At 40.9% G+C, this 15,188-nt stretch overlaps 1 protein-coding gene across 8 annotated transcripts in view; it reads right to left on the reverse strand.

The window, feature by feature from the left end:
* Positions 1–15,188, reverse strand: part of DLGAP2 (DLG associated protein 2) — a 412,887-nt gene that overhangs the window by 161,401 nt on the left and 236,298 nt on the right. For 6 of the 8 annotated variants that reach the window (XM_081856887.1, XM_081856883.1, XM_081856885.1 and 3 more), the window contains one exon: positions 4,677–4,709. The exons of the other annotated variants lie outside the window; for them this stretch is intronic. In XM_081856887.1, the coding sequence (XP_081713013.1) occupies positions 4,677–4,709 (33 nt within the window). The remainder of the gene's footprint in view (positions 1–4,676; positions 4,710–15,188) is intronic. 8 annotated transcript variants of the gene reach the window in all.

A 15,188-nucleotide genomic window follows, 5' to 3' on the forward strand; every position in this document is an offset into this window, starting at 1 on the left:
CGCAAAAAAAGGGAAGGTTGACAGCTATGGGTAAGATGGGTATAGCACTGCATCCTAAACAGAGGTCTACTGGATCCCAGTATCTGATTAGGAAAGGGCTTTTTACAAGAGCTGACTGGATCACAAAAATGTCGTGATTAGCTGTGCTTTTGCCCTTTTTTACATTGGTTGTAATCAGTACCAGAGACAACCAGAAGATGAGCAAGTTGTTGTGTTTTACTGTCCTAACTAAAGAAAAACGACAGAGGCAAGTATTCAAGAATTATATTCAGACCTCCCTATCTGTCAAGCTAATCCTCTGACAATATAACAAATGGAACACATTTGTGGTTTAAATATGGGTTATTATAATAAAAGTGAAATGATGCCATATGGTCTTAAATCTTTGTAACAAGCAGTTTAACAATTATAGGCAGTGCAATATCAGTATCTCTTGCAATTTTGTGTTAGCAATTTCCCACATTTTATAGTTTGAGGATGTGGCCAGAAAGCAGCCATCGTGCAACATTGCAGGGGAAAATGTACTTATTGACAGCGATGCTTCTGAAATTCTCATCTGTTTTTCTGGTCTAATTTAAGCATTCCAAATTATTTGGTCCGATTTTCAAAGTAGATTCAATGCATCAGGAACCCCCAACTTTTTAAAACTCATTAAAAAAACTTTTTACAAATCTTGCACATGCCTAGCTTTTCATAACTTTTGGCGCCTTCTTTCACTTGTGACATTTCCCTCTTCTGCGCTGCTGATGCATGGGGGGAAAAGTGGGAATCAGATTTGGCATGATTGCTAAGTATGATTACATCAAAATTATTTCTGTTGGGCATTTCACTAAAGCACACATGCACTTGTCCCAGGGTCCCTGGTGGGAAAATTATGCTGTGTGCAAATGAATGAATAATATAGATCTGCAGGGCTCCCACTATCGGTCCTGAAGATGGATCTGTGCAACTTCATGGAACCTCCATAATCAGCAGAGGAAAACTTCTGCTTATGTGTGCTGGGGTTGGGGGGCAGTTGTAGCCATAAAATATAGTCAATAAACTAGTACATCAAACACATTTCTAAGTAGGGTTGTTCTTCGGTTGATGTAAATGTCTGTAGCTCTACTGAACTGCTGAGTTATTGTCGTGAAGAACAAAGTTTATATTGCATGTTAGAAATATTAACTGGAAAGGGTGCCAACACTGGAATAAGGTTTTAAATGTTTTCGATATACAATATAGAACAAAATTATTGCAGAATGGAACCAGGGTCTTAAATAATTTCACCTAATCATTGTTATACGCCAGTATGCTTCTCTGGGCTCCTGTGGGAGGTAGAGTGGGATATAAATTTAATAAATAAATTGATAGATTTATGTTATACCAAGATACTTGCCCCAAATATGGACTTCAGTGTAACATTAGAATTACTGAACTAATTGCAGGGAATGTTTTTAAGCCACGGCCTGGTTCAGATACAAGAGAGCTATAACCAGCATTAGCTTTGCTTCTTTCCTTTCCAGCACTTTTGTGCATCAGAAGAGGAGATTAGAAGCATCCGCCTGCTGTTTTGGTCGCACCATAGATTTCTTCCATGTAGATGAAGGGAGAAGAAGTGTGCAGCCCCAAGATTTCTCATAGCTCATTCACATAATGGAGAACCATGGTTTCCCATTATATAGCATTACACAACTGACAAACCCCAAGACCTTTTGAAATAAACAGGCGTGTTTCCCTCATCACCCCCAAATGGCTCCACCAATGAATTCAGTTGTAACTGCAAGTACTGTTTATTTTTATTTTTAGCACGCTTTTGAAATACTAGAGCTTTAGCAGGTCATTCGTGGGAAGGAAAAGAATTTCTCAGTGCTGCATGAACAGTGAGCTTCTGTGCATTGATTATGTAAGTCAGGTTCTCTTGGTTGACCTTACTGATTATAGAAGCAAAGAACCAGAGAGCTATGCTGTGAAGGACATTGGTCATAAGAGAAATACTATTCAGGAAATACATCCATTGTACTTAAATTTTCATGAAGATGTCAGGGGCATTTTTTTTAAAAAAATCTGATGTTCTCTGATTAATGACAATATTCTGCCTTTTGTGAAAGTAGCTGGCCACATCTACAAGCTTTTGTATAAATTACCTTCTGTAAGGATTTGCTCTTGGCTATAAAACCCAATTTCATGAAATGTGACATGTAATTAGCATACAAAACCTGAACAGATTTTCTTTTAAGTGAACATTAAGAATTTTTGTTTCCACTCACCTCCATGGTATCACTATCTTCATGGGTGTTTCCCTGATTTCTTGATTGCTCTCTCCTAAATGTTTTGTGACTCTCCTGCTTCTACTCTCTGCATTGGCCTGCCTTTCCTAATATGCTGTCTTGGGACTTTAATCCGCTATCATTGATTTCAGTTTATATGTACATACATACTGACTACTCTCAGATCTCGTTCAGAGCTTCCAAGTTTAGCCGACAGTATCTTCCCCCTAAGCGAAGTGGCAAAGACAAAATTCTTAAGGCTTTCCACCCAAATTCTCTTTCAGCATCCTGGCATTTTCAGGGATTTGAACAGAGCCTTACAGATACATACCTTTGGTTTCTCACATTCTTCCTCTCCACATATCTAGGTATCTAGGCCCCTGCCTCTTCAGCATATCCACAAACTGTCATATCCTTCATGTCTAAATCATCATCACTAGTGCTGTGATTCTCTCTCCAAATCCTGGTACAACCTTTACCTGGTGATTGTCTTCTCAAGCCATCTGTTAAAATTTTCACTCTGATGAGGCCATCCTGTTTTGTCCCTGAGCTGGTTTCTCTGGTTTACCTAGAATACTCTTTCCTTCCCTATCTCCCCTTTCCTTCTCCATTTAACGTGAGTTTATACGTTTCCCTGCCAGTGCATGTGTGGCATTTGATAAGCAGACATCGTTTTCTGAGCTGAAAGGGTATTTCAAAGGTGCATATAACAGGAATCAGATCCCTTTACACAGATGTAGCCACACACAGGTCCAGTTCACATGCAACAACAGAAACAAGAAACTTCTGTTTCGATTTTAGCTTAACCACAGTTTAGCATTACACCCAAAGCCTAAACTGTGGAGAACCTTAATTATGGTTAGCGAAACAAGGTGGCTGATAACTCATGGTTTGAAATTGGCTTGTTTCCACTAACTATATTTAAGACTAACATTGTTTTGTCTGGGGTCAGCTATCTTGCAGAGCTGTGGTTAGTCAAAAATGGAAGGGAAAGAGTCAGATGTTGGGGGTGGGATATGCTGCAGCTCAAGGGTTACTGTGGCTTGTTCTCGTAACACTAAGCCACAGTTTAGTGTTATCTGTGAACACAATCCAGTGTTTCCCTTAATGTTGTGGAAGTGGGGATTATTGGGTTGAATTTGTCTTTGTTTTTATTATGTATTTTGTGTTTTTTTATGTTGAAATTTTGGGTTGTAAACCACCCTGAGATCTACAGCTATAAGCCGGCATACAAATTTAACAAACAAACAATTTCAGAACAAAACCAATACAGTGGTACCTCAGTTTAAGAACAGTCCGGTTTAAGAACGATTTGTTTTACAAACTCCGCAAAACTAGAAATAGTGTCTTGGTTTGAGAACTTTACCTTGGTCTAAGAATGGAATCCGAATGGTGGAAGGGCACCGGCGGTGCCGGACGCCTCATTGGGGAAAGCGCGTCTTGGTTTAAGAACGCTTTCAGTTTAAGAAAGGACTTCCGGAAGGGATTAAGTTCGTAAATCAAGGTAGCGCTGTACCTGCTTTAGAGTGTCCCTCCATGTGATGAGCTTTGCACCTGAATTCTATTAAATGATGCAATGAGGATTCCCCATGCTTTTCAGTAAAATAGGTCTGGGGCTCTGTGGGGCTTTCCCCATTCTCATCCCCCCCCCCAATCTATTCTTAAGACATACAAAACTTGCCTCTAATCTGCGCTGAATCCGAAATCAGCACAATTACAGTTAGTAATAGGCAGGGCAGCCAATTGTAAGAAAAGAGGTATTCTGTTTTGACCTCTTTGCATGTTAGGCCATTTCCCACAGATCACTTCTATAAGAACCAAAACAATGGTTCCTATATAATTGCCACAAACAACAGGGCGATTAATATAATGTGTTTAGGCGTTCTGGCCCTTTTCAATATTTTATTTTGCTTCTTGTGGAATTAATATTAAAATGATTATCTTGAATATTCATGTATGTGTCCATATGTGTGTATGTGTATACAGGGGTGGGTGGGTGGTCGTGGGTGTCTTCACCCACCTACATATCTTTTACTAGGCAGCAGACAAATATTAATGAAACCTGCATCCAGTTAATTCCAGGAGGAATTTGGCTTGTGTACTATAAACTTTACATCTGCATTTTGATAGACACTATATAGAATGTTGTCATTTTCTTGCTCTCAGGCAGGCTCTTTTTCCAGGGATAACTCACAGGAACTCAGTTCCAGCGCCTCTCAGGTGGGCACCATTGCCATTCTAAGAGAACAAGGGAGGCATTCATGGTGGGTTCCAACACCTCTTTTTCTAGAAAAATAGCACCACTCAGACATGTTGCAGGTAATAAGACATGCAGGATGTTAACACAAGCATACATACACACACAAACTCACAAGCACAGTGTAACACACATGTGCAACATATATTCCGCTCTAATGGCAACTTTACCTGAAAATGCATTCCCTGTTAGAGAATCCAAACCTAAAAATTAAAGCAGCGGAGGAAAAGGAAAAGAACACAAAAAAACCTTTAGCACTAGTTTGAATCCAATAAGAACTTCTGTCATGGCAAATTATAATCAGCATGTGAAATGAATAAGAAACTGAACTGCAGTTATCTGGATCAATACACTGTAAGTTATACATTCAGCAAAAAAAATATAAAAAATTATATGAATTTTTAAAGAAGTCAATAGAGTCACTTTCACAATAGGTATTTAAAGAAGCCTTGCAATGGTTTCCTCAGTCATTATCCTGGCCAACTTTTTGAGATAGGTCACAGTTATTCTCAAACTACAGATGAAGAAGTAAAACTGCCCAACGCTGTCCAGTTGCTGTATTCTTCCCAGTGCAAGTCCAATGTAACAGCCAGGCAGTGGTTCATACAGTTTCTTTTAAAAAAGCATTGCATGTAGTAAATGAGGGTTATTTGGTTTGTATTTGTAAAAATAAATTTACAGTCAACTGTAACAATACCCTCAAGCCAGTATACAGAAAACAAAACACCACAAAAGAATAACAGGATCAAAACAAAACATTAAAAAAGAAGAAGAGCAGCGTTAAAGCAATCAGTCGAAGATTAAAAACCAATAAATGCCAAATAGAATACAAATGTTTCTTTCTGCCGGCATATATATATATATATATATATATATATATATATATATATATATGCTTTCGTAGATTTTCACGGGTACAGGAATGCAGGTTTTGGTGTCCTCGGGTGTCTTCCCGTGTAAAAGTTGGGGTGTCTAGGCGACGTTTCGACGAGGTCTCACTCGTCATCTTCAAGCTGGTGCTTTCGGCTTCTTGTTACTGAGATCCTGCTCTGTTCCAGTAACAAGAAGCCGAAAGCACCAGCCTGAAGATGACGAGTGAGACCTCGTCGAAACGTCGCCTAGACACCCCAACTTTTACACGGGAAGACACCCGAGGACACCAAAACCTGCATATATATATATATATATATATATATATATATATATATATATCATTCCTAAATTGTCAGGGTATTCATATTAACCCCCAACTCTGTTCTGCTCTGTTGCATGGATTCAGTTGTTGCTGTTGAAATATTCATATCCCACCTTGCCCACCTTATGTTATACTGAACATAATGTTCTTCCACATTGAACAGGTCAAAACTGGCAGGTTCAGTGCTGTGTATTCTGAGACCTCAGAGCGGGTAGAGGAAACTTAGCCAAACCAATCACTCATGACTTACCAGCAAAAGAGGTCCTGACCCAGAAGTTTGACCCAGCTTGGTCCTTACTCTTCACTGCTCACACACCTTAAAGTTATGCAGAGGGGTAGAGTTTCCTCTACCCGCTCTGATGTCTTCTACCGAGTGGAATGGGGCTTATACCCAGGTAAGTGGGTATGACTGCAGCCAAAATTATGTAAAATAGATGAACCAAAGGTGATTACATATTGAGGGGCAGTGCTGCATATTTGGATATTTGCAAGATCATTTCCCTCCTACCCCATCAATGACTGCAGACTGCTATTAGTTCCATCAGCGGTGTCAGAGAAGTGGCGAATCAACTGTACACTCAGGAAGATGTCAATTTGGTCAAATGTTAAATGATGCCTTGAAAGACTAATTTGTTGCTGGTTTGTACAATAATCAGATTCAGGAAAAAGTTACTAGCTGTCTCAATACAAACCCTCAACAGCAGTTGCCAGTTGTGTTATAGAACTGCAAATAAAGATTTGCGTTGGGGGCTGTTTTTACCTTCCTTGTAAATCATGCCTTAAGAAAGCTTTTACTTTAAGGGGAAGGGTATGAATACCTTAAAACAAACAAAACCAGTAAACAGGAATTCCTTAATCAGCAGAAGCCTGGAAAAATATTGTGTCCATATTATTTGTGCTGGGAGGGACTGATGAGCCTGGCAAACTTGCAGACAATGCCAGATGGCAAGGCACACAATAATGCACCACACATGGCACCTCAATCCATGACAACAGCTGGGCATCAGAGAGGAAGGAGCTTAAGTGTTGAATAGGGAAATGGAAGTGACCAAGTTCCTGCCTTGCATATGGAGTAAGAGAAAGCAGTCGGGTTGTGCTCCTGATTGAAGGAGTTACCATATCAACCAGGTGGATAGCAGATCCAGTGATTCTATGGGGAGATTCTACGACAATGAACATTCCTCTTCATTCACCCTGATTTGACTGTGGGGTCTTTATACATCATTCTTGTTGATCATTTGTTCACTCCAATGCTTTTCAGTGCATTTCCATGTCACTTTCCTTACTGCAGAAAGCTATTTCGTTTTCAAAGTGGATTTGTTGCATTAGGGAGACAACGCTTCTGGTGCATTTTCATTGTGCAAACCTAAATTTTCTGGTATGTGCTTGAATCCCTTCTGAAAAATTCTGTTAGTCTGGAGGCACCCTGAACCTTCCTATCTTCAGATATCACAGTTCTGCAAGGCTATTTAAGTGGAAACAGGAATGTTTCTTATTTCACGCAACAAGAGGAGTAGAAGACCCAGTCTGTTATCTCAGTCATGTCCATGAAGGCATGCTTGCCAAAGTAATGTCCAACCCTGGCAAGAATGGAGGACTCCTGCTGGGTTGTCAGATTGCATAATGCCTGTATGTAGTATCACCCTATAAGGTAACTTTAACCAGACTTGCACAACTTCCTCATAAGAAGTCATCAGAAGCCCACATTCCCAGCATATCCACACTCCTGTCTCAGCGACATCTACGCTGGCTTGGTCATGTCCACAGAATGGGAGATGGCAGGGTCCCCAAGGATGTGCTCTATGGGGAGCTGGCTTCTGGCACCAGGCCCACTGGCAGACCAACTCTATGTTACAAATATGTCTGCAAACATGACATTAAGGCTGGCAATATCAACCCTGCCATGTGGGAAACCCAATGACCTCAGTGCCTGGAGACAGGCAGTCAAGTCGTGTATCCAGAGCAGTGACCAGAGGAGTGTTGGTGTACCATGCTGGGTTTCATAACCAACTTGGGAAAACACCAGGCAGCTGTGTTCTTCCCCCTCAAGCGCCCCTCAGGATGATCCATCACTTCTAGGTCCCGATGCGCTTCTGCAACACTTATCCGAAGATATGTGCACACAATACTGTAGCAGAGTCCAAGCAGAAACTAGGCATAGAGGTGTGGAATCTCAGCTAATATATTATGTACAAGATCAAGTGTTACAGAACAAAGGAAACATGGCTCTTCTCTCCATCTTCTCCGGGAGAGAACAGGAAAAAAGCAAAAGTACAGCATAATGGAACAGTGTAACTGAACTTCCATTCTCATGACTCCAATAGTATGGAATGTCAAGACAGACATGTGATGAAAACAATCACACATCAGCAGTGGAGAGAATGAAATCCCAACAAGGAAGAATACACTTGTTGTTGTTGTTTAGTCGTTTAGTCATGTTCGACTCTTCGTGACCCCATGGACCAGAGCACGCCAGGCACTCCTCTCTTCCACTGCCTCCTGCAGTTTGGTCAAACTCATGCTGGTAGCTTCGAGAACACTGTCCAACCATCTCGTCCTCTGTCATCCCCTTCTCCTTGTGCCCTCAATATTTCCCAACATCAGGGTCTTTTCCAGGGAGTCTTCTCTTCTCATGAGGTGGCCAAAGTATTGGAGCCTCAGCTTCAGGATCTGTCCTTCCAGTGAGTACTCAGGGCTGATTTCCTTAAGAATGTAGAGGTTTGATCTTGCAGTCCATGGGACTCTCAAGAGTCTCCTCCAGCACCATAATTCAAAAAGGAATCACACTACTAGTAGCTAAATAATATGAGGGCCCATAGCTCCGTGTTTATGACCTCCCAGGCTCCATCCCTGACCTCTCTAATGGAAGTTCCTACATCGGAAGGGCTAGGAAGGACCAATATTTGGACAGCAGCTACCTAAGAGAGCAGGAAATATTGTGCATGGTGTCATGCAGAAGGGAAAACGCATGGGTTGTTGTCAGCACACAAGCATGTAGTGTTTGCCTTTCTGTATAGAGTGCCAACATGCAAACTCTACATATGATACGTGCACCAGGGATCTGGTTTAAATTTGATGCTGGCTGCCTAGACTCCCACATGAGTAAAGTTTGTTTGTTTATTTGTTTACACCCGCTGGAACATTTTAAACAAGACTTGCAGCACCTGCCTACCAGCTATAATGACGAAATAAATATAAATGCAGAGGGGAGGGGGAGCAAAAAAAGAGAAACTGGTATGTGCAGGTTCTGAAGAGCAATGTAGCCGAAGCACTTGATTTTATGAGTACTAATAAGGTGAGTGTCAAATAAAGTAGCTCTAGTTTGTTTTACTACATGCATAGTTAATGTGAACACCTGCATTTCTCTTTCTCCTTGTAGCCAAGTCTAATGTTGGGCTGGAGTGTGTGTGTGTGTGTGTGGATAGGTTGGTGGTCACTTTTACTGCAAATCTCCGATGCAAAGAATTAATTGGCCTTAGTTCGTTCAAAGCAGCTGAGCCTCTGTGGCATATTGGGCCCACAAATCAGGCTACTTCCTCTTATTACTTTCACAAGCACAAAAGGATGCCATTTGACACCGCGTGAGGAGGGCAGTGGAAAGTTTTTCCTTAAATAAAGATAAATACAGCTTGCTGCAGTTCCCAGCTAGACGTCAGTATATACAATTACCGCAGTTAACAACGGAATGAAATCTCTGCTGTGTGACTATATATTAAGTGCTTGCTTTGGGGATTCTAGCAGCTTCCCTTGAGAGCCGAGGACCAGGAGAACCAGCAATATTACTTGTTATTAAGCAAAATCTCTGAATTTGTTGAGCTGCTGCTCAATTAAGCAAACATCATCAGGTACAATACATGCCCCCGCATTTAATTTTGGCTAATACACGACTGTAGTTAAGCACCAGCCACTACGTTCCTTGCATGCAAAATTTGATAGTTGGGGGCGGGAGGAGAGGGAAGAGAGAAGAATAAAGTTGCAAACAGTAAGAGGGCTTCCTGTTTCAGCAAACAACCCATCCCTTCACAGCATGGATGTTATAGCCGTGGATGTAATTAGCCACCAGTTGTAAGAAGTTCATATTACAACAACATCATAACCAACAGCAAAAATTGCTGCAGGGCTTTCTGAACTTTACACAGTAGTTTTAAAAAGTCACCTTACATAGCTGTGCAAAGTTTTCCCACAGAGACCATCTTACGCTGCTTTCTGGAACATAAAAGGCAATGCAATTTCGGCATAATTTTGAGCATGAGGATGATACATACTTGCCATGTTCAAGCTGTTACAGTACCCACTATTTCAGCAGAGTTGACATAAATCACCCCTGTAATGCCCAGGTCACAATTATTTATATATATTAAAATGTAATAATTAGTATATTTATTGTACATGGGTGGTAGCTTGAAAGCATCAGATGTATCTGGTGAAGTCTCTTAGGTAAGGTAAAGGGACCCCTGACCATTAGGTCCAGTCGTGACCGATTCTGGGGTTGCGGCGCTCATCTCACTTTATTGGCAGAGGGAGCCGGTGTACAGCTTCCAGGTCATGTGGCCAGCATGACTAAGCCGCTTCTGGCGAACCAGAGCAGCGCACGGAAACACCGTTTACCTTCCGGCTGGAGCGGTACCTATTTATCTACTTGCCCTTTGACATGCTTTCAAACTGCTAGGTTGGCAGGAGCAGGGACCGAGCAACGGGGTGCTCACCCCATCACGGGGATTCGAACCGCCGACCTTCTGATCGGCAAATCCTAGGCTCTGTGGTTTAACCCACAGCGCCACCTGCATCCACGGTGAAGTCTCTTACTGTGGTGTAAAAATCTCATATGCTCAGAAGTGCTAATCTTTACTTCATTCCTTTTCTTTCTTTTCATAATTGATATGTCAGTTTAACTTAATTTTTTATCAGCCTCATGGTTGTTGTGGATCTGAACCCTGAAATCCCCAGGGATTCTAATCCAATGCTCTAACCACTATGGCATGCTGTCTTCAAAGAAAGGATTTGGAAGACAGCTATAGATAAGATGACTGCATGTTCAGAAAGTGTATCGTATGACAAAAGGCTAAAGAAGTATCGACAAATTTAGCATATAGAAGACAATGGGGTTGAGTATATGTCACTATAATGTTCAGATATTTTAAAGGCACTTGAACAAAAGGGAAGGAAAGTTTGTTCACAGTGTTCTCTAGAGTGGTGTGTGTGTGTGTGTGTGTGTGTGTGTGGAATCCATAAAGACGATGCGTATTTTAAACATTAAGAAAAGCTTCCTATTTCGAGGTGCCCTCAGCAAATTTGAAAAGCGAACTTGAAGAATCTGCTTCCTTGGAAATTTTCTAGGAAAGGCTATATAGGCACCTTGTGTGCATGTTCAAAGTAAAAGATATCCTATTTTAGGGCAAGGATTTTTAGGCAATGCTGAAGTCCAACTCAACAAGAGAGAATATATTTAGCATGTTTGGAGATTCAGTGCCTCTCAATAGCAAAGATCTCTGGGTGAACTAGTGACATCTTTTAAAATGGGCTACTTTTAAAATGAGGCTGCATTTTAAATTGCATTTTAACCTGTATTTTAAATTGGTTTTCCTTCCCCCCCTATTATGTTTTTACTGTAATTTTACTGGTGTTAGCCACCCTGAGCCCAGCTCTGGCCAGGGAGGGCGGGGTATAAATAAAAATTATTATTATTATTATTTTATTATTATTATTACCTGTCAAGTTACATACAATTGGAACACTGGTTTGCTTTGTGCGTGGTATCCTTTCCCTATGGGTTTACCTTCCAACATGTAAGGATACATAATTCTAACACCTTGCCCACTAGTTGTTTGTATGCAATAACATTTCTAGTTTTCTATGCAAGTGGAGTGGCATTGATAACTGCTGGTAGCTCCCAAGACGCAGCTTAACGACAGCCTCTAGAAAAACGACTGGACAGATGTGCGAAAAGAGATAGCGGCTTTCTGTATCGCATAAAAGTGGGAAAGTATTATCATTTTGAATGAAACCAGCTCTGCAACGCCTGGCTATAATTTCCGAAAGGTATGGCAAGTCTTTGGAACCCAACATGAAGCAAAAGCAGCCCCACTTCTGGGGAAAAACAACAAAAAACAACGGATACCGAAGTTTTTGCATGCTACAGCTAGCGTGAAAGCTTTGCTACGGCTTGCAGAAATGCCTGTGCATTATTCATTAAAGGAGCATTTCTGAAGCAGCAAGCAAGAGCACTTCTTGCTGTCAAGGCAATTCCCAAACCAAGTTCTAATCAGCAGTATAGCTGCTCCTATTCATCACAATTCTACTTTTGGGTCCCCAAAGGCTCCTGCCACATTTAGTAGTTTGGGGATGTTCACCACACTGACCCAGCCATTTGCAACTCTTTTTCTTTTTTAAGGGTGGTTTACAATCTTCATGTGGATTAATTTTGTTTAAAGTACTGGTAATGAAAACCAATGCTATATAAAATAAAATGCTATATATAAAATGACTAATTTGTGGAGGGCAGATTACAAAGCACTAAAAGTAAGGACCCTGCAACAGTGTAGAGTGCTTCTGTGCAGGATTCCTGGCAGAAGTAGCTGGTGGAGCTTCAGTGTTAGTTTCCTGGCAGTGGCATCACTGCTGGCAGAGCTGATCCGGTGCCCCCACTTTATGCAACAACCACACCCCACAATTTTCATGTCACTGTCTCCTCTTCCCTTCAGGTAAGCAGCAGTGACCCAGCTGCCAGCAACTGAATCTCTGCCACACCAGGCAAATGACTTTTAGACAATCCATTTCATTCTCTTCTGGTTTCCCTCTTATTTCTTTTCACCTGACAGAATGGAGTGGACATGCTTGCTCCCAAATCCCAAATACTGGATCTCTCCATCTTTTAGGCTTTCTTCTTAAGTTCTTCCTTCCTAAAGTTTTGGTAGTCCTCCTAACTTTGATGTAGGGAAGGGTGAACCTGCCAGTTTTTGTTTTTCTCAGTTTCTATCAATCAGTTCAGTTTGCTACAATTCCATATCAGCTTTTGTTTTTTGTTTTTTGACGTCCTTGTGAAAATTCACCAGCATTTTAATGCAAATTTCTCCAAAAAATGTATATTTTCCTTTGCATTTTTTGCCTTTGCCTTTTGCATTTTTTTGCACATTTTGCAAAACAGTTTTCCACAATATAATGCATATACTGCCTTTTTGTATGCTATTTTCACTTATATATGCTTTTTATACATACTTTAAAAAAGGTCCATTTAAGTCCAGTCGTGAAAGACTCTGGACTTTCACTCATCCCGCTTTACTGGCTTCCGCAGACAGTTTTTCCAGGTCATGTGGCCAGCATGACTGGCGAAGCCAGAGCAGTGCATGGAAACACCATTTACCTTCCCGCCAGAGTGGTACCTATTTATCTACTTGCACTATGTGCTTTTGAACTGCTAGGTTGGCAGGAGCAGGGACTGAGCAACGGGAGCTCACCCCGTTGCGGGGATTCGAACCACCGACCTTCTGATCGGCAAACCCAAGCAGCACAGTGGTTTAAACCACAGCGCCACCCGCATCCCTATACATACTTAACCCTGTATATATATTTCTACACACATTTTTGCTGGAGAAGGACAAAACTATTCCGTTTAATTTCATCTACATTTTTAAGCAAACCAAACTGATTCACGCATCTTGTAATAATATGAGTTGAAATGGAGTTATGCTTCAGCTTTTGCACTTCTCTTTTAAAAATAAACAAACACATTTGTACAGTACTGTATCAAGATGCACATTAGAATGTGTATTTTGGGTAAAATGTGTTTTAAAAGGCACATTTTCTATTTAAAGATGTGAATTCAAAATATTGCCAAAGTTTTGCATTAAAAAGCAGAAAGATTGATGTAGAAATGCAAAGGAAGGGACTTATGGATGAGCACATTTGAAACGGACACAGACTAGAAATAGACTTATCCCTCTACCCCTACTAGGAATGTCTTCAGAAGGGTGGATTAAATTACTGTACTCTTAAGGCCCCTTTCAGTACTCTGATCCTAGAACTAATACTAATGGCTACATTTGATCTCCAAGCAGCACCTTTCTGAGCAGAATGTTTGCAAATCTGAAAAATATGAATGCCATCACAGTTATTGAATATTACATTTTGTCATCGTCTTAATCAAAGCTCTGCTTTTTCCAAACCAGAGTAATTATTTTATCAATGCCCCTTTTGGCTGATGGTGGATGGGGAAACATCAAGCTAAAAAAACCTTTGAAGTTTCCCTGTGTTCACATCACCTTGAAAAGTAAATGGGGCTTTAGGAAATTTCTGCCGCTATTTTAACACATGATAAAAGGCAGAGGGATGGCAGAATTGCTAAGAACTTTTTGTTCTTTTTGGTCATTGAGAATCATTAAAGATCTATGAAGTACCCAGATATACTTGTCAAACAGATGCCTAATGGTCAATCCTCACATATTAATTTTGAAACCACTACAATGAGACAAGTTATTTCCGTAGTTAGAATTGTAAATGATATTGTACATGATATGCTTTGGTGATGGTCTGTGGTTGTGAAAAATTATGTGGCATCACTTATGGAAGGGAAATCAAGCAAGGCACACACACACACACACACACACACACACACACACACACTGCTCAGTCACCTAGGCTTGTCAGATTACAGCCCAGTGATTTGCACTATGCATTTAGATTTTCCATTGTAGTGGTTTTCTACTGCAGTAAGAGATAAGACTTTTAGACTTTAGTCTTGTGCTGTATGCTCTTGTTTTGTCATCCGCCAAGCACTTCCCACTGCATTGTAAAGATCTGAGATCCTCCTTGTTGCCATAAGTAGAACTTAGTACAGTGGTACCTCGGGTTACATACGCTTCAGGTTACATACGCTTCATGTTACACACTCCACTAATCCAGAAATAGTGCTTCAGGTTAAGAACTTTGCTTCAGGATGAGAACAGAAATCGGGCTCCGGCGGCGCGGCAGCAGCAGGAGGCCACATTAGCTAAAGTGGTGCTTCAGGTTAAGGACAGTTTCAGGTTATGAACGGACCTCCGGAACGAATTAAGTACTTAACCCAAGGGAGCACTGTACACAAAAGGACTGAGGTGGGGTGGAACAGAGGCGAGAGAAGTAACGGCATCCACATTTCCCTCTACATAAAGACATTTTAAAATGTTTCTGGATTGCAATTTAGCAACTAACCCTACCAGTGCCTTAAATGGGAGGGTCAACCCGAATTTTCGTAAAAGCAAGACCTCTGCTGTCAAAGTAATGATGCAAATGACCCAACAGAATTACATGAGAGGTGAGGTGGGCTTACAGGTAACAGATATTTCAGGATCCTTCAGAGGATGAGATGTATGGCTCTTAAAAGGAAATAATTTGGGGGGAAATATGGCAGAATGTATTGGTAAACAAAATACAATAGTACTGAAATCCAAGGGAGAATTGCCACACTGAAGATATGGCACACTGAGTAACTTAGGAATGTTATCATTAGCAG

The sequence above is a fragment of the Podarcis erhardii genome, assembly GCF_964252035.2.
Source record: "Podarcis erhardii genome assembly, chromosome: 3".
Classification (NCBI taxonomy): Eukaryota; Metazoa; Chordata; class Lepidosauria; order Squamata; family Lacertidae; genus Podarcis; species Podarcis erhardii.